At 39.8% G+C, this 19,077-nt stretch overlaps 1 protein-coding gene and 2 long non-coding RNA genes across 8 annotated transcripts in view; 2 read left to right on the top strand and 1 right to left on the bottom strand.

The window, feature by feature from the left end:
• Positions 1-503: 503 nt before the first annotated feature.
• Positions 504-19,077, top strand: part of PAPSS2 (3'-phosphoadenosine 5'-phosphosulfate synthase 2) — a 45,258-nt gene continuing 26,684 nt past the window's right edge. For 2 of the 6 annotated variants that reach the window (XM_026719922.2, XM_026719925.2), the window contains exon 1: positions 4,203-4,391. In XM_026719922.2, coding sequence (XP_026575707.1) covers positions 4,365-4,391 — 27 coding nt within the window. In that variant the 5' untranslated portion in view covers positions 4,203-4,364. Of the gene's footprint in view, positions 622-4,202; positions 4,392-19,077 lie in introns of those variants that run through there. The other 4 variants (XM_026719924.2, XM_087932357.1, XM_087932358.1 and 1 more) reach the window with 3 other exon arrangements.
• On the bottom strand, positions 5,536-14,114 carry LOC148125773 (uncharacterized). The gene is made up of 2 exons (XR_015743432.1): positions 14,052-14,114; positions 5,536-8,334 (listed from the first exon to the last, which is right to left on the bottom strand). It is a non-coding gene; the product is annotated as an uncharacterized LOC148125773 (long non-coding RNA).
• LOC148125774 (uncharacterized) lies at positions 9,159-18,754 on the top strand. The gene is made up of 2 exons (XR_015743431.1): positions 9,159-12,209; positions 12,284-18,754. It is a non-coding gene; the product is annotated as an uncharacterized LOC148125774 (long non-coding RNA).

Here is a 19,077-nt window from a genome sequence, read left to right on the forward strand (position 1 = left end):
GATTTAACTAAATGTGGATCTTTAAAATTGTGATTATTACCATTTATGTGTTTCATAGGTTTACAGAATGTTGAAACATCAATTTCAATGTATTGTGGCTTGCAAATGCAGTATATTAAGCTGCCATCCTAAACATTAATTAGCAAGATCCAATCTAGGTCAGTCACTGGGACCAGAGGATTTGTTTTCTGAGCTTTTGGACTCATGCTGGAGCCCATCCTCAGGGAACTTATCTCCGGCAAAGTGCATTAATTAGCAAGTGAATTAATTAGCAAGCTCTTCTGAACTAAATGAGTTTTGGTTTTGAACAGATATGTATAAGATACATAAACGTGTACTGGGAGCATCAGCCATAAACAATGATTATTCAATGATTGAACAAATACTTCCAATTATGAATATCTTTATTATACTTGGCTGAAACTCCACAAAAGCAGGAAACTGGAAATTCAGAGGCGTGGCCTATGGTAGGGAAAGGTATACAGTATTACATATCAGATTTAAATGCTTCATAAATGGATGGATTGAACACTGAGGGCATTTTTGCCCCATCTTTCCTTGCTATCACTGGTTGGCCTTGAAAAAAACAAAAGAAAAATGTGGAAGCATAGAAGACTTGTGGTATGTAAATGTGGCATAGGGCATTGCATAGCAACATTAATGCTCGTGAAGTAATTTTTAAGGCATATTTTAACTTTCAGTATTCTAGTTTGCAGGTGCTTGGTCTATTGTGAGACAGTTTTTAGTCTTGATTTAGTGTGGGCTTTTTGATACCTGAATTTGAAAATGGGTTCACTAGTGTGTTAAAAATATTTCCTTCCCACCAATCTGTTTTCTTGCAACTTATCTATGGGTGTCTGGGATGGAAGCAAGTAATGAAATATGTGTTAAGATATAAGTTTCACCCTTTTGAAATTATATTGTGAAGTTGGATGTGCATACCAAATAGAACTTGCATCACGACATTATGGCTCAGTTAATCATTCCGATGAAACCTTGTAGACATTGTTGAACTTATCTACAAGACAGAATTAATGATTTCACTTCAGCTTTATAACTCAAACAATAAATGCAAGTAGCATGTTTGTTTGTCATAGCAGTGGGACATACCATAATGCCAATCTTTGAGATATCTGGAAAGGTGATCTCCTTGTATTCAAAACTTCTGAATCTCCTACAGCAATTCTTCAGGTTCAAAACATAATTCTTCCCCTGGCTTCTTGAGTATATAATTAGTTAGGTAATGTCAGACAGTCTTGTGAGTACGGTTAACCCTGTTAGATCACATTTCACAAAGATTGGAATATATAGGCACTAGAGAAAGAATTCAGTGAATTTATTCTGTCACATAGAATCCATCTGCAAATTAAAACTGCGCACTTCAAACTTGAGGCTTCATTCTTTGTACCTCTTTGCTGTTCATTAAAGCAAGCCCTCTTATATTCCTAGGCTGAACTAAACCTGAAAAAAAGGTGTAGCTGATTTAAGATGTATTAATTTCAGTGAACTGATACCAGCCAATGATCTCTATGATGAATGCAGGCTAGGCATCACCACCGTGATTGCTGGATGTTAATATAAAAAGATAAATTGTAATTAAAATTCAAGCAACTCCTGGGGACTGCCTGACCAAGTTTCTGCACTTTTCTCCTCAATGCAGAAATGAACCAAACTTTTAGCTGCTTCAAGACATATCAACTTTATTAGGGCAATAGTTTTCATGAACAAATTGGTGTCCTAGTAAAGTTACTCAATCTGGAAGATACTATCAAATTCTATGTCTACTTTTTCACATAGGTTAACCAAGTGTCTGCGGAGATTCTCAGTCATCCAGGTCATAGTTGTCTCAAAACTGCTTTTTCAAAAGTCAACCGGACATTTTTCTCTTGAAGGAAAAAAGAATGAAATATTTTTTTTCTCATCCAAGAAACTTCACCAGTTGTGATGGTGTGGGGGTGGTGGAAAGATAGGTACTGATAGATGAGATTAAATGGTGGTGGAATACAAAAATAGGTTTTGACTAGATGGTGGTGGGAATGGATGGCATTTCTTTGCAGTCATCTAGTTCATTAGAACTCTCTGTGGGAGAGTTTGAGGTGTTTATCTTTGCCCTTGGAGTGCAATTGGTTGTGGAATCTTGTTGGCACTGCCGCAAGAGCTGCATTGTAGACCGGAGATAGGTGGTGTCTTCTCTCCTCCTCCTCTGTTGAGAGAGGGCTGCTCAGTGTCAACATAAATGGCGTCTTTTACACTGCTTTCAAACCAGTGATCCTCTCTGCCCAGAAGGTAGACTTGGCTGTCTTCAAAAGTGTGACCTTTGTCTTTAAAATGTAGATGGACTGCTGAATCTTGTCCTTATGAGTTTGATCTATGTTTGTGAAGTGGTTGTTTTGTTTCACCAATGTACAGATCTGAATGTGTCTCACTACACTGTATTGCATATGCCACATTGCTCAGTTTGTGTCTGGGTATTTTATCCTTGGCGTGGGCAAGCTTCTGTCTTAGTGTATTCTTGGGCTTAAAGTGTACATGTATGCTGCATTGACTGAAAATTCTCCTGAGCTTTCCAGATATGTATGCAATGTATGGAATGAACACGTTACTACATTTGTTGTTCTCTTCTTTGAATGTAATGGAGGAGCTCTGCTGAATCTTTTTCTGGATTTGCGCAAAATCAATAGGAAAATCAGATCACTTAATAACTACAGTGATTCACTTTACAACTGTGGCAAGAAAGTTCACAAAATGGGGCTAATTCACTTAACAATTGTCTCATTTAGCAACATAAAATTTTGGCCTCAATTTTGGTCCTAAGTTGAGGACTATCAGTCCTTAAGAAGGCAAAGTTGGCCAGGTGCATCAGCTGAGAGTTCTAAATCGCTATGGCAGCAATGGTAGTCCTCGACTTACAACAGTTCATTTAGTGACCATTCAAAGTTACAACGGCACTAAAGTGACTAATGATTGTTTTTCAGTAACCTATGTGAATTCAAAATTCAGACACTTAGCAATAGATTCATATTTATGGGTCCTGTGATCTCCTTTTGCAAACTTCTCACAAGCAAAATCAACAGGGAAGCCAGATTCACTTAACAACCGGTTTACTCTCTTAACAAGTACAATGATTCACTTAACAACTGAGGCACAAAAAGTGCATCAAATGGGGCAAAACTCGCTTAACTAATGTCAATGTTTGGGCTGAATTGGGGTCATAAGTCAAGGACTGCCTGAATGGGGCAAAACTCATTTAACAACAGAAATGTTTGGCCTAAATTATGGTCGTGAGTTGAGGGCCACCTGCATTCATCTTTGGCTTCTTCATAGTTTTTTTTCCAATTTGGAAAAAAAGAAGAAGCAAAGGAACAGTGGAGAAAATTAGAAGCAGGAGAATCTGTCAATCTGGATCCCCGTGTCATCCTTTAAACGGGGCGGCTTGCTCGGCTGAAGAAAAACAAGCAGCTTCGCCTGGCAGCCTCCAAAGCAACCCGCAGCCGCCTCAGGACAACGCAAGTTCAAGGCCAGCGAAGCATCCACCTAAATGGCAACCAGCGGGGGTGGGAGGGGGGCGGGGGAAGCGGCGAAGCTTCCAGAAAAAAAGGAAGCCAAAAGGTAAGGAGCGGAAAGGTCGAGAGAAGAAGGAGCGTTGTTGCGCAAAAGCAAACTCTTTTTGCCTTCCTTTTCTCTCACGCCGGGCCGGCGCGCGATGCGGGAGGCCAGCAGCCCTCGCGGGTGTGGAGTTTTCCCGAGAGGTAACGTTAAGTGGGCAAACGCAGCCTTTAATTCGGCTTTAACCGCCGTTGGACCCTCTTTCTCTCTCACACACACACACACTCAGAGAGAGAGAGAGAGAGAGAGAGAGAGCGGTGTGGGCGAGCCTGTCTGCTCTCCACAATCCGTTTTTAACCACCAAAAGGTGCCCGAGTCCGACTTGAACGTGACCCCCCTCCCCCAAAAAAGGTTGCCTCAAAGCCTGGCCGTCGATGCCTCCACCTGGGCGTCCGGCGAAGAGGGAAGGGCGCAGGCGCGCAAGGGACAAAGCCTCTCCCCCGCCCCTTCCCATCCCACACAAACTCCGCTTCCCTCGGCCAGCTGCTCTCCCGCTCCGTAACTGTCGCTTGGAGAGGAGGAGCCAAGGGGGAGGAGTGCGGGCCGTGGGTTAGGAAGTGCTACGTGTCTACTCAGCCCTTATAAGTTACTACCCACTTTTCCTTCACTTCAGCTGGGAGCCAGCCGCCGCTTTCTCTCTCTGTCCGTCTGTTCGTCGCTCGCCGCCGCCGCCTTCTTCCTTTCTGGCTCGCCTTCCTCTTTTTTTTCCGCTGCTTGAGAGAACCGTCGGCGCTGTCCAGGACGCGCGAGCCGCCACCATGTCCGAGATCAAAAAGCAAAAGGTGGTAGGTAGCCCCTCAGCCGAGTTTTCCAACCGCCGCTCGCGGCACCCGCTCCCTCGGCGGTTACATTCCCTTCCCCCGACGCCCCCAAAACGTCCCGCGCGCTCGCGTGCGTAGCCGCGCAGATCGATCGGCGTGACGCGCGCGCATCATCATCATCATCATCATCATCTTTATCATCCTCGCTTCTCCGGCTGCTGCCTGATTGGCTGGCTGCTGCTGCGCGCGCCCCCCGGGCTGTCTCCCCCCCCGCCCCCCCCAAAAAAGAATCTCCAGCCTGAGGTAGGTAGCAGGTTGGAGGATGCCGACCTGAGCGCGCCCGTTTGAGCAACCGGCTTTCGCTGTCCCCATCCGGCTTTCTCAGAATGGGGACTTCTGCCGCGTGGAAAAATTAACCCTGGGGCCCGCGGGAGTCGCGGAAACGGGTGGGATTTTTTTTCCTGGTGGGGTTTGAAGCCAGAGACGATGCCGGGCATAAATGAGACCAATGTCACCTTTTTTGCAGGTTTCTTAGGTATGCCAAGCAGTTTCACATCCGTGTGTGTGGATTGTTATTCAGGACAGTCCCCGCTTCTAAGAAGCCTTGCATTGAGTTCACCCAGTGATCATTCCAAAATAATTCTGGGGTTGTTTTTTTTTAGGCTGAAGGATTTGACGCTTATAAAAAGCCCTTGGGTCGCCCACTCCTTTTGCTATGTGCCAGTCAAAGGAAAGTCAGCACCGGCCCTTTCATAGCTTCCTAAAATTTCTTTAGGCTAAGCCGGTTTTCCTGGTGACCCCAGATCTGTTGGAGGTACACATGCCTTCAAGTCCCAAAGTAGGTGGAAATTGTGACATCCGAAAGGTTGGACTTTCTGTTCCTTGCTCTGCTTCTTTGTAGAGATATGAGAAAGGCACGAACAGCAAGTTTTACCTCATGGGTTAAAGGTTTCCGAAAAATTTCTATATTGGCTTCCTCTCAAACAGTTATCTTTGGAAGCGTGTTTTTCCAGCTTGTAGGATCATTAGGTCCATGCTTAACGGGTAGTGTATTTTATTTTGGTTCTGACTTCTCATCAGGTGATGGCTTTAAGAAACATTAATGTAGCATGTGCAATGTCTGAGGTTCCTCTTATTCCATTGAATTCAGAGATATTTCTTTTCCAAATCTCTCACGCAGACAGAGACACAGATATGTGTGTCTATGTGTGTGAGAGGGGGGGGAGGAGAATAGAGCCACTGTTTTAGGTTAATTTTTTCCAGTGGAGCTACACCCCCTAAAATGGAAATTACCAGTAATATTAATCTGTTTGTCCGTTTGCTCATCCATTCACATTGGCCAACACTTTTAAGCAAGCAGTAGTAGATACCTCTGAGTTTCCTTCCTCTTTAACATGTATGTGGTTGATTACATATCTATTTTGTCTTCCACCTCAGAGCTTTTTTTCTTAAAAAAAAAAAAAAAGAACGGAGAACAAAAATGCTGGAATAAATAAATAGCAATTGGCCAATAAGGAAGCCCCCATCCATGCTAGAATAAAGCAGCTTTCATCTCTTAATGATCCTTTCTCCTAGAACTACACTAGAGCAACAGGGACTTTAGCAGCTGATCTCCAGCATTTTAACAGATTTGTTTTCATCTGCATTCTTTCTGGAACTGGTACAGAGGTGGTATTCAGCAGCTTCTGACCAGTTCTGGAGAACTGGTAGCGGAAATTTTGAGTAGTTCGGAGAACCGGCAAATACCACCTCTGACTGGAGATTTTACAGTATCCTTTTCCTGCTACACCCACCAAGCCATGCCCACAGAATCCGTAGTAAAAAAAATTTGAATCCCACCACTGAACTGGTAGGATACATAAGTAACACGCATTCAGTCCAGAGGCGTGGCCTGTGGCAAGTTTTCCCAGTTATGGGACATCTATTTTGTAGTTCTGTGGTTTACTTAAATTAAAAGTATTCCGGATGCATTCAGTCATTATATTTATACATGACTGCACAGTGTTTGTTTATTCCTGTTCTTTTAGGACTAAGGAGCAATTTCTTTGCATTGCACTTGGAGTTTAACCTCTGCTTCCCCTTTAAGCCCTCTGAAAGAAGACATAATAAAGTGCTGAGCTAGAAGTAAAAGAAAATTTTAAAGCAAAAAGTTTGCTAAAAAAACAAACAGCAACTATTGTTTTTTGCATAATATATTTTTTATTAAAATCATATACACATTTGATAAATAAAATAATCAGAATTCAGATTCTGCCTTTTGTGCAGTAATTCAAGATGGTATACCTCAGGAGTCCAACCTCTAAGTTTATCTCCCCAACAATTCTTTGACATCAGTTATACCAAGTAACAATGCCTAGTCTCAATATTATCCCAGTTAATTTCTTAGCTGAGACAGGATTTCATCCCAAGTCTTTTGAGCATTAGTTAAAAATATAATTTTGTATTCATATAACTGTTTGAAGTGTATTATGAATTTAAAATTAAAAAAAGAATTCTATGAGCCATATTTATCTTTGTTCTGGATTAATGCCATATTGACTTTGTGGGATGGTCAGAAAGTGATGCATGTTCTTATAGATAAATAGTGTAAACAACAACTACTGTTTCACAAGGTACATGTTTTAAAAAGATTTGTCCTTAAATTATACATGCCCTGTGCAATTTTTAAAACATAGCTAGGCATGGAAATTACCGTACTGAAAAAGATATTTTGGGTGTAACGTAATAAAAATTAAGTTCCATCACTAATGTTTAGTTTTGTTTTTAATCCAATCCCACCATGGAACAAAAATAGTTTGAAAATTATACTCAGTTTTCTCTGGCAACTTTATCATTTATGCCACCTGTATCACTTGGCAAATATTTTTTAAGTGCTTCCTGGATAAGAGATAAGGATATTTAAGTAAACTTAAATCAGCATATGTAAGTGCTATGAAAAAATGCAGTTTAAAACAATTTTAGTTTTGGTTGGTTTCTACTTCAGATCAATTTTCTCTTGGGTATACTAGTGGTTATTGTCTGGGAAGCTCTGTTATTTAAAGTGTGATGTACTTTCCTGCAAATACCTGTGGTGTTCTAGACCCACTTGTAAAGAAATGCCTGCAAAGTTGACCAGGTTTTATTATGCTGCCAGAATAATGTCTGAATATGACAGCCATGTTGGCAGCCTTGGGTGAAAGAATAGTGGATTCAAATGAAGGTCTTTATCCACCGATGGATTTTTGATGTTCTTTTGGGGCAAGGAAACAGTAACAGGCAGAAAGCAGCAACAAAAATAGGAATACAACACAGAATAACAACCACAATAAAACATAATATGAATAAATAGTATTTAGGGACTAGAAATTTTGTTGAATGTATAATGGGAGCAAAGTCATACCTATACCCTAAATTTTAAAATAAATAATATGTGTTCAGACAAGGAACGGAATAAGAGAGGACATAAATAGGAATAGGAGAGGAATAGGAGACGACATAAATATACAAGAAATTTGATGGTTTGTCACTGAAGAGTATTGCTCTGTTTTGTACAATATCAATTGGGGGGTTTCATTACTGTTCTGTTTTGTAACCTTTCTTCCTTAGAAAGGCTCTTTGCCTAGAAATAAATCATTATAGAGGGAATCTCTTGGGACTTACTGCTACCTGAAGGTGATAAATTGTGATTAGTTCATGCTGCGTGCATTCATTGTACTGAGGTATGTTAGGAAAACCACAAGCTTTAGTTCACTTAACCATCCATTTATTCAGGCCATTTTATTGTTAACATGATACATCAATGATTTTTGTAAGGCGTCCTCAAAACTCTACCACATTGTGATTTTACATACAGATAGGACTATCAGATTTGGAATGCAAAAGTTTGGTGACCACTGAGTGGCAGCGAAAAGATAAGGAAATTCACTCTCTTCTGCCATCTAGTGCTTGGGTAGATTTTGCAGCTCCTTTACACAGATTTTTAAAGTACCTAGAGAAGGAAATATGGATATGCTTTCTGTTTTAGAGCCATTGTCTCAGAGAAGGATATGTTATACAAAATTCCAAATACCGTAATTACTATGTTCATATAAATTGTATTCAATGTAGGTACCTATAATAGCTATCTTGCAAATAGCTTCACAAAATGTTGACAGTATTGCCTGTATTATAAATTCTGAATGACAGGGAAAATATATATATGTCTCTCCATGCCAAGGGTCTTCAAACTTGGCAAGTTTAAGACTTGTGGACTTCAACTCCCAGAATTCCTTAGCTAATATGATTGGAGGAGGAATTCTGGGAGGAAGTCTTACAACTGTCAAGTTGGAGACCCCTGCTCCATGCCATTTGGGTGCACAAGTACATCTATGTACTTGTATCTCTTTATAGCCAGACTGGCAGGATGCATCCATGAACTAGCAGGAGGAGGACATGATGAAATTCCTTTAATTTCACATAGACAGATTTAACCATAGTTTCAGTTGGGAAAATGGGACCAAGCCAAGTCCAAAAACGCCAGGGAATTTCTACAAGCCTGGCACTCTGACAAATCAGCCATCAGTGGACACCTGGACATTAATAACGTCTATAGACTATACAAAAGAGACTATCACCCAGCCCAAAAAGGAACAAAAAGACCCAAGCATCTCTCCACCAGCTATCAGCAACCAGATTAGCGTAGAGCAGGGGTGTCAAACTGGATTTCTTCGAGGGCTGGATCAGCATTGTAGCTCTCTGCAGGCCGGTGGCGGGGATGCCTCCTGCAGCATCCTGACAGCCAAAACGGGGCATGGGGTTCCGTGTGTGCCCCCCGCCCATGCCTCATTTTAGCCCTCCATAGCCTCCTGCAGCACTGCTGGCTGAAAAAGGGCCATGTTGCCTGTTTTGGCTCCGTTTTTTGGCCTATTTTTCAGCCCATTTTCCGCCCCATTTTTGGCTTGTTTTCAGCTGGAGAGTGCTGCAGGATGCCCTGGAGAATGAAAACGAGGTGCGGGGGGGGGCACATGCAGCCTGGTTTCAGCTGGCAGAGGCATCATGGGCTGAGCCCTGGATATTTCCAGGCCGTCCTGAGGCCAGATCCAGCCCACTGGCCTTGAGTTTAACACCCCTGGCATAGATTAACTCCAAGGTTAACATCAGACCAATAATCAAGTAAACAATACCCCAATCAAGAAACTGCCAAAGAAGCAAACAGGGAACAGCCCAACCAAAGAATCTCTTTAAGACCAACCCCACCAACACTGACAGGGCAAGCTATGGTACTACAATATAAACTGATAGCAAACTGCACTCCTTGCTAGCACTGATGATGTTACCTAATTTGAGTAATGAAACGTCTGCAAGAAAACGAGCAAGCTTGGAGAGCACCAAGGACCCCTCACAACCTAGGCTGTTTGTATGGGTGTATTATAATAAAAGCTTATTGAAGTTATATAAAAATAAAGTTATGCAACTCAAAGGTTAAGCATATTGGGTTTATTTCACAAAAGTAATAAAGCTGATTTATTGTTGGTAGTACAATAGGTTGTACTATATGTAAGCTATTAAAGCTCAGAAAAATGAATGTCCATTCCACTTTCAATTGAGGTACAAAAATATTAGTATAATAGAAATGGTTGTTTCTCCAAAGTGCTTAGTTATTAACGTACAAGGAGCTTGTAATTTATTTTCTTGCTTGTAAGATTATATCCCGAGCACTTGGAACACCTTTCTCCAAGTCCTCAATATGACATGCAAAACTTCTTTTTAAAAAATAGGACAGTTCCATGCAGACTAAGATGGTTCAAAGTTATCCAGTTCTGCAAAATGTATGGACAGGCTTCAAACATAGTTTCTTGATACCACTTGAATTTGCATAACCAATAGGAATTATGTTTCCTACTGGGATTCTATATTTGCTCAGATTGTTTGGAAACAGGTCACCTTTTCTGTGTGGCGGGGGGGGGCCAGGATCCCTTGTCTATAGAAGTGAAATACTATGAGAGTCAAGATTTAAAACTTAACTGCCAGTGTGAAAAATGTGAGTTCCAGATTCTATTGAGCAGGCATCAAGCAGGGAACAAAGAATGCTTTTGTGTTTCAGTGTGTTACTCCAGTATCAATTGTTCTCTCTGGAGTGGAACAATTAGTATTTGTTCCTTCCAGTGTTCTTCCTCCTTTCTTCCTATCTACCTATTTTAGTATGAAGTGGGGAAAGCTCAGGTGGCTAATGATTAGTGACTATGAATAGGTGCAGGTGGCAGATATCTATAGCTAAACTTGGATTACTAGTCTCATGTTTTCGGAAATCAGCCATGCAAATTCTCCCTCCGAAGAATTACTATTCATTCATTCATGGGAGGGGATGGATTATAATAGAGGGTATCACAGCTAAAGATCAAAGTTAGACAGGTGAGGACGGTCAAGTAGGTATCCTGGCCTCATCTGATGTCCTTGGGTAGGAATTCAAAAAATAAATTCTTGGGTAACTTATTTATAATATCTTACAGACATGGGGGGCAGGCATTATAGTTGTCTGCTAAAATAATATGAGTTGCAGATTCAAACTTGGTGCAATAAAGAAAAGAAATTTGGTAAAAGGCTGTGGGAAGCCAAGGTCAGTGAGACAAGCATACAGAAAGATGATGTTCGTGTTTTCTAGAGTATCTGCATAACAATAGATACTTAACATTAATTTCACAAGTATCAGGTCAGAAGATCACTTATTATAAATATGGTTGGACAGAAGAATCAGTGAATTAGCTTTAGTGAAAATATAAATTAGGATTTGGCCGATTTTGTATACATATTGAAAAAAAAATCAGCTTTACTTCCTTTCAATTGCCCAAACTGGAAATAAGCTAGAAATAATTTAAATTTGTTTTTTTATTATTATTTTAATGTTGCCAAGAGAAGTTTGGTTTCAATTAAGATGGTCATTTTGGAGAAACCTTCCCCAGTGTGGTGTTTTCTAAAGATGATTTCAAACATCTTGGTAACAATGGGCATATGGAAGTTGAAGTACAACACATCTGTAAAGCAAAGTTAGAGAAAGCTACTTGGAAAACATCTCAAGATTCCTGTCCTTCCTCTGTAACATTTAGCAACACCATATCTATGGCATTGGGCACTGCCCAGTAATCAACAATATGAAGGGAGGGTTGACAAAATCCGCCATGTAGTATTGTCACAACATGCCATAAGCTTTGTCTTAAATTACAAAAGAGAAGTTGATCCATTTTTAATTGCAGTGTCATATTTTTCAGAGTGTCACATTTTGTTTCCTGTGTTTTTCTCATAACAGCTGGTGAGACAAATTAGACTGAAAGTGCTTTTCTTAATGAGCTATGACTTAAGAAAAATAAAAATCATAGCTTTGTGAATATAAACCCAGATTCCTAAACACTTTTGGAACACTTTTCATTGTAGAATGTTTTTATTTTATATCAGAGAGATATAAAGATTTGGTTGAATGCATATTTCATCCAATTAATGCTCTGCCCAAGTTCGGGTTAACAAAATATTTTATAGAAATTTGAGCCCAATCTGTATGAAATTTCTTGCTTTTTCTACCCATATGGAATTCTGACTGTAAAATTGGAAGTGATTCTTTTACTAACCATTGGTTTCTTTTAGTAAATGTCCCATGGTTCACTTTTGAGAGACATTGATGTAGTGGTTAAAGTATCAGGGTAGAACCTAGAAAACAGTGAATTCTAGTCCTTGCTCGGACATGAAGCCTGTCTGAGTGACCTTAAGTGAGCCATTTTTTTCTCCGCCCTAGAAAAAAGATGGTAATGATAATCCACTTCCAAAATCTTGAGAGTAAAACTGTAAGGACTACTCTAGGCAGTCTACTATAGAAGTGTCAACAGTAACACCTAGGTAAAAGAAAGAAAAGAAAAAGAAAGAAAGAAGGAAGGAAGGAAGGAAGGAAGGAAAGAAAGAAAGAAAGAAAGAAAGAAAGAAAGAAAGAAAGAAAGAAAGAAAGAAAGAAAGAAAGAAAGAAAGAAAGAAAGACAACCTTGAAAATAAAGATCCATATTTCAAAGGAGCTTTCAAAATTGTAGAGCTACATAGTAAATTTAGGACTCCGTGTATCATCAAAAGAAGTCTATCTGATCTTCTGGATAGACTTTTTCACCAACCAGATGGAAGTTTTGAAATACCTGTGGTAAACCATATATTTAACTGTAAACTTTGCCTCCTACAAACTGTTTTATGGTTTTTTACAATTCATGCATTCATACCTTGCTTTTTCCAGTAGAATTTCTGTGTTGCCGGCCTCCTCTCTAATTCTTTTTTAAATACTTCTTGCAGTATGTTGAAGGGAGGACTTTACTTTGCAGAGTTAATTAGTGAACATTCAGAAATGCCTTTTAAAATGTATTTTTTGGAATTGGTATCTTAAAAAAGCAGACAATTACTCAACTGCATAATGTTCACAAGAAAATATGTAAGTGGCATGCTATCTTCAATAGTATTTTTTTGAAGGTTACAAAGCCTTACAAGGCATGAGTTAGGCTACTTTTGGAGGAACAATTACAGTTCTGAAATTAATGAATGAAAGTGCTCAGTGCTTGGAAGAATGAGTAGCTCAGATGAATAAGCTATGTTATGAAACATACAACAGTGAAACTACGTCAAGTGTTGTAAAAGACTCAAGTGACACAACCTTGAGAAATGATGGCAAAATCATAGCTTCATGTATTGAAATGTCGATTTTTGGGAAAACTCCAATATAATGTGTATGCCATGTGGTGCTTTGGATTCAGTTTCAAAAAGATTTAATGGAGTACCCCAAGGCACAAATGTAATATCTATCTGCAATTTTAAAAAAACAGCTGCACAAGATTTACAAAAATAGCTGATTTTAAAAGGCAACTGAAATACTGTCCATCTCTGTAATAATTAGAACAGAAAAATTTCTACCTTTGCTACTTGGTTAACCAGGTTGCAATAATGAGGGTTCCTTAACACTTTATAATTGTAATTGGTTTGAACAATGGCTAATTTATTAATAACTACAAGGGCCAGGCAGGGATTATACAGGGATGGCAAGTCTAAATCTCAGGCTACTTATGATTCCCTGTCTTATTTTCTAAAACCCTGAAGCTAGTGCCGTTTGAATTCAGCAGCAAAAAGGACTGATGTTCAGTCTCGCTGGAAGATTCGTTTATTGCACTGCTCTTTTCTTTTGTTCAACTTGAGTTTTCAAACATTTTACTTTGTCCTTTATCACATGACCTTTTATTAAAGACAGTGGAGGTGCAGTATCTGATATTTGGGTAAAGATTATCCTGCCAGCAAATACGACATTGGGAAATTGAAGGATTTTTCTCTTCAGTATGTCTTTTGAATGCAGCCAATGCTGTAGGACAAGAAAGGAACTAGCAAATTGCCTCAAGATAGGGAAGAATACAAACTTCCCTCTGGTGGCCCAGAGGGGCTTTTTCAAAAGGCAACTGGACTTTGTTTTTTCCTTGAAGACGTTTCACTTTTCATCCAAGAAGCTTCTTCAGTTTTTGGATTAGAAGCGAAATGTCTTCCAGGAAAAAAAAAAAGTCCAGTTGCCTTTTAAAAAAAACACTTTTGGGACAACCATGGCCTGGATGACTGAGAATCTCCATTGACATTTCCCTCTGGTGATTAGCCTCTTAGAGCATCTACTTTATCAGCGAAGTGATTGACAATGTCATAGTAAAAATAGAGAAGCAGATTACTTACCTGTTGAGGAATTAACTCATGGAATCTGCAAAAATATCAACGTTTCATATGCTTATAGAAGCCTATCTCTAAAGAGGAAACAGGCAACATGTTTGTGATCTCTATTATTTAGTCTGATCTCTTCTTGCATCACAGTTCTTGGAAATCTCAACCTTTCCCTTTAATATGATTCAGCAGTATTTCCGCAGTGTGTTGTATAGCTGTGCCGGACAAAAGATTAATTTTTCCTTAATATGAAAGTCAGCTGGGTGTTTTTGATCCAGTTACTCTTTTTTAGCCCAACCATTTTATAGGGTTGTGGGCAAAATAAGAGATGGGAGTATTCAGTATGTACAGTATGCCACTCTGAGTTGACCAAAAATAAAGGTGGGAGGAAAATCTAAGAGTAAACTAACTTGAATTTGACTAGGATTCCTTGATTAGCCAGGATTTCAAAACTAGCTGCAAATAATTAAATATTTAGGGTGCAGTTTGAAGGAATAACATTATAAAAAAAATAGCTGAGGAGGAAAATTATAAATTGGACAATATCTTCACAAGAACCACAGAAGAGGATGAGCCCTTAAAATTGTCTGAAACTTTCATCAGTGCAAAAAGGTGGCTAGGAAACAAAATAACTACAAATGTTTTAAGAAATGATCCTGAGACGCCACTCAAGATAATAGATTGCAGTTTAAATTGCCTGACAGCGGAGAATGTTGGCTCCCTCGTAGGGTGGAATTGTGTTTAAGAGGTTGGACTAGTAGGAAGGAGTTTCAGGTTGTAGTCTACCATCAGCCACAGAACAAATGAATAAAGATTCCCTTTCTCACCCCTATGGGTGGTCTATGTCTCCCTCAGTTTCAGGTCTTCTACCAGAGGCCTGGGAGTTTGAGGGTTTTCTGTAGCATCTTAGCTGTGCCCAGCACTGCACTCTTTGATGACTTTGATGTTATTCATGGGGTCTGTTGGAGTCACTCTTCCAGCTTAGGAGTCACAGCCCTCAGTGCTCCTATCACCATTGGGATCACTTTGACCTTTACTTTCCACGTATTCTCTAGTTTCTCCTTTAGGCCCTGGTACTTCTTCAGCGTCTTACACTTCTTCCTTATATTGCTCTCACTTGGCAACTCCATCTATCATCACCAGCATCTTCTGGTCTTTGACTACTGTCATGATGTCTGGTTGATTGGCCAGTACCTGACAGTCTGTCTGGATCTGGAAGACCACAGGATGGTAGTTCTGTTATTCTCTACAACCTTCTGTGGAATGCCCCATCTGGACTTGAGAGGGACTAGCCTATATATACACTGTGCAGATGTTCCTGTACAAAATGCCAACTTCTTGGATGTGCCATTTGGGGTGTATGCTGTTCCTGCCTGCATCTTATACCCTGCCTCTAGGGTTGGGTTGGGTTGTCTCTGAGGCCTTTCTGAATAATCTGCACCTTGGAGCCTGCCTGGTTTGGTAAACCTCTGCTTCTCTGCTGCTTAATGCCCATTCTTGTGCTGTCATGGTTAGTGCCTCAGTGCTGTCTTTTAGTCCAGCCACTTGTAAGATTTCCCAATGTCTGTCACCTCAGTTATCTGTTGATGATACTCTCCATGCAGACTCTTGTTTTGCATGGTACGTCCTTCGCGTGATTTTCCACCCATGTCTGCTGCTGCTTCATGCATTTTCTCAGCAGTTCATATTTGACCGCCATTTTACTGATGTACTCCTGGATGCTCTGGGTTTTATCCAGGACAGTGGCTTTGACGCTCACCAGACCTTACCCCATCCTCTTTTTGGCTGGTGTGGATATTGAACTTGGGGTGGAAACCTCTTTACATTGTGAGGAGTTTCTGGGTCTTCACATCTGCAGCTTCCATGTCCTTCTTTGGCTAGCTCACTATACCAGGAGGAGATCTGATGACTGGTAGGGCATAAATGTTTATGGGTTGGATCTTGTTCTTCCCGTTGAATTGACTCTTCTAGAACCTGTCTTTCACTTTGATGGTACTTGGATGTTGCTGTCTTTCTTACCTCCTCATTGTGGATCCCATGTGACTATGGGCTATCAACTACTTATGACTGATATTTATGTCTGCAGTGTGGGCCACTGACAGTTCTGCTCCATCCTCTCTTGATTACTATCAGGCCATTCTTCTTCAGTTCCAGAGGACACCCTAGTGTCCTAGCTATAGATTTGTGCCAGGTGGATCAGTGAGTCAATTTCATCCATGTAAGCTTAATGACATCCATGTAGAGAAGTGGTTGATATTAGTTACGCCCTTGGAACATATATCTGTATTCAGTTCTTGTGGGCTATATGGCTGAAGGGGGTTCAAGCCTATGCAGAACAGCAGTACAGACAGTGCATCACTTGATATATGCCCATTTGAGGGCCACTTGTTTGAGCTGTCTTGAGTTGACTTCTATTGTTAAGTTCCACAATCCTATATAGTTCTTGAGGAAGGTCCTTGGTGTCCTTTGTATACCTGCTGCTTATCTCTATGCTATCTACATACTACTCAGAAAAGACACTCAAAAAGCCCCCCAAAAAAAAAATCAAAAACTCCTTACCAGCAGTCAACACCCATATGAGCAGAGATTAACATCAGCACTAGACCAGCAATCAAGAAATAGACAATATTCCTATCAAGGAACTACCATGGCAGACAAACAAGCTAACAGTGAATAACAGCCTAATTAAGGAGTCGCCAAGACCATTCTCACCCAAGATTGACAGGGCAAGCTTCTAGCGTATATAATAAGAGCAAACTCCACTTGCGTACTAGCACTGATGATGTTACCTAATTTGGTAATGAAATGTCTTCAAGAAAACAACCAAGTTCAGAGAGAACCAAGGACTCCACAGTTCAGCCCTGAGCTACAAATACTCTCTTCTGTCGGTACATAACACATTTGCCTTCAAGTCAATGTTAACTCTTGATGACTGACACATCCAGCCTTGACACATCCCTGCAGTTTTCTTGGCTAGATTTCAGAAGTGGCTTGTCCTTGTGTTCTTCCTTAGACTGAAAGTGAACAGTTCAAGGTCATTTAACTGGCTTTGTGCTTAAGGCAGAACTAGAACACATTGTCTGCCAGTATCTAGCTAGTACCTTAATTAATACGCCACACTGATTCTTTAATAAAAATTACCCATTAATTAAGTTGGTATCAAGCATCATAGAAATTTGTCCCAATCATTTCCCATGTGCGAGACGAGGAAGTAAGAGAGAAACTGGCTGCATCTGAAGTCTGTGTCGTCTTATAGATAAAACAGTAAACACATAATTAAATACACATGCCCTCACGTGCACACACTATTCTCATGTTACCGCAGATATGAGGCAAAGGCTAGCTGAATTCCTTGTGAAAAAAAAATATTTTTAAAGGTGGGGGTTATCCTTAAGAAATCTTTGCTAATTCAAACATTTAATTTGAATTAGCTAACTCAAACATGTAATTAACGTTTAATTAAACAGTTGGAACATTGTTTTTTCTTGTACTAAATAGTGATGAAGGGGAAAGTAATTTATATATTCTTCGCTGTATTCTCATTTTTCTATTTACTTTTTTCTTTTTGTAATTGCATTGGTTTTTAGTTGCATAACAGAAATGCTTAGAAGGCTGAAATTATTACATCACAATTGTAATAAACAAGCTTTCTTCCAATTTCTTGCTTGCTTTCTTGGAATTTTTTATGCGGAACCTAAGAACGGCATATTCCTAGTCATCTCCCCACAGACTCCAGCCACAGTGAGACACAGACAGAAGCTCTCCAGTTCATCTTAGTGCATGGTCACAGGGATGTCCATTGATAATTATAGTAATGTTGTATATATATTCTGCCTGACTTAACAATTAACACTTCTATGTTTTGCCATAGCTTGGTGTATTACTTTCTAACCATTTTGGTGTAGTATTATGTATGAACCAAGCCACTGTATCTTCTTGTTCAATAGCATGATTTTAAAATCTTGGCTTGCTCTAATATGTGACTGCAGCAGTATATCTAACTGTGAAGCTTATTTAAGGCTGTTTTTGCTCAAACGATGCATTTAAACATCCCCAGCTTAAAAGTAGGAAATTTATTTTTTCCTGGTATACTACCAGAAGAAGATACTTAATGCCTTACAAACAAGTGGCTAATCATAAAGACTGTTTCGTCTGCTTTGCATTAACATAGAGATAACAAAGATAATATTTTGTGATGGGTCATTTTTGGACAAAGGCCAATTGAGTGGAGTCTCCAGCTTATTTCAGGTGGTGAGGAAAAGAGGTTCATGGTTCCTTCGCAATACAGGGCATGCCTTGTTAAGTACACTTGATGCTTGGCATTTCCAAGTAAATGTGAATGCCACTGAATAACATGACAATCCTGAACAAGCCCAATCAATGGACTGACTCATTTGAGTGATTTCTCCTATTTCTTCGCCTGTTCTTAAAAGACTCCTTCAACTCGTACTCGGGCTCTTGAGTCGTCATGGAAGAAATGCCACGTTCAACCCACTTCTCCTTTTTCCATAATCATCTCCTAGAAACAGTGACTCTATTATAGAAGCTGGTATTAGTTTGTGTTGGCCTAAAGGGAGACTATGCCTGTCTTTCTCCCTCTTAATACTGTTTGCCTGAGCAATCTGCCTAATTATTTATTTCTGCAATTTATACATTCCACCCAGTAATAGCATAAGCTTTGGGTGAATCCTCTATAAATACTATATAAACCTTTTTTTTTTTTTGAAATAATAATTGCAAAATAACAATTACTAATTAATTTATGTTTAATAGTAATTAACTTTAATAGTAATTAAAAGGGGGCTGTGAAAAAAAAATCTACCAATGCTATGGCAGATTCTCAATCACGCAGGTCATCGTTGTCCCAAAGGTGCTTTGGAAAAAAAAAAATCACCTTTGAACATCAAACCAAGTGGTTTCTTAGATCAATTTAGGAGCTGGGAGACAGAAAGGTTTTCGGAGCTGGGAGCAGAAGATGCTTGGAAAGGCCAGGAGAAGGGCAGCCCAGATCTATGGCTTCTCCTGCATCTAGAAAGGTAGG

Source organism: Pseudonaja textilis, chromosome 4, assembly GCF_049901715.1.
Source record: "Pseudonaja textilis isolate UNSWEBS1 chromosome 4, rPseTex1.2, whole genome shotgun sequence".
NCBI classification, from domain to species: domain Eukaryota; kingdom Metazoa; phylum Chordata; class Lepidosauria; order Squamata; family Elapidae; genus Pseudonaja; species Pseudonaja textilis.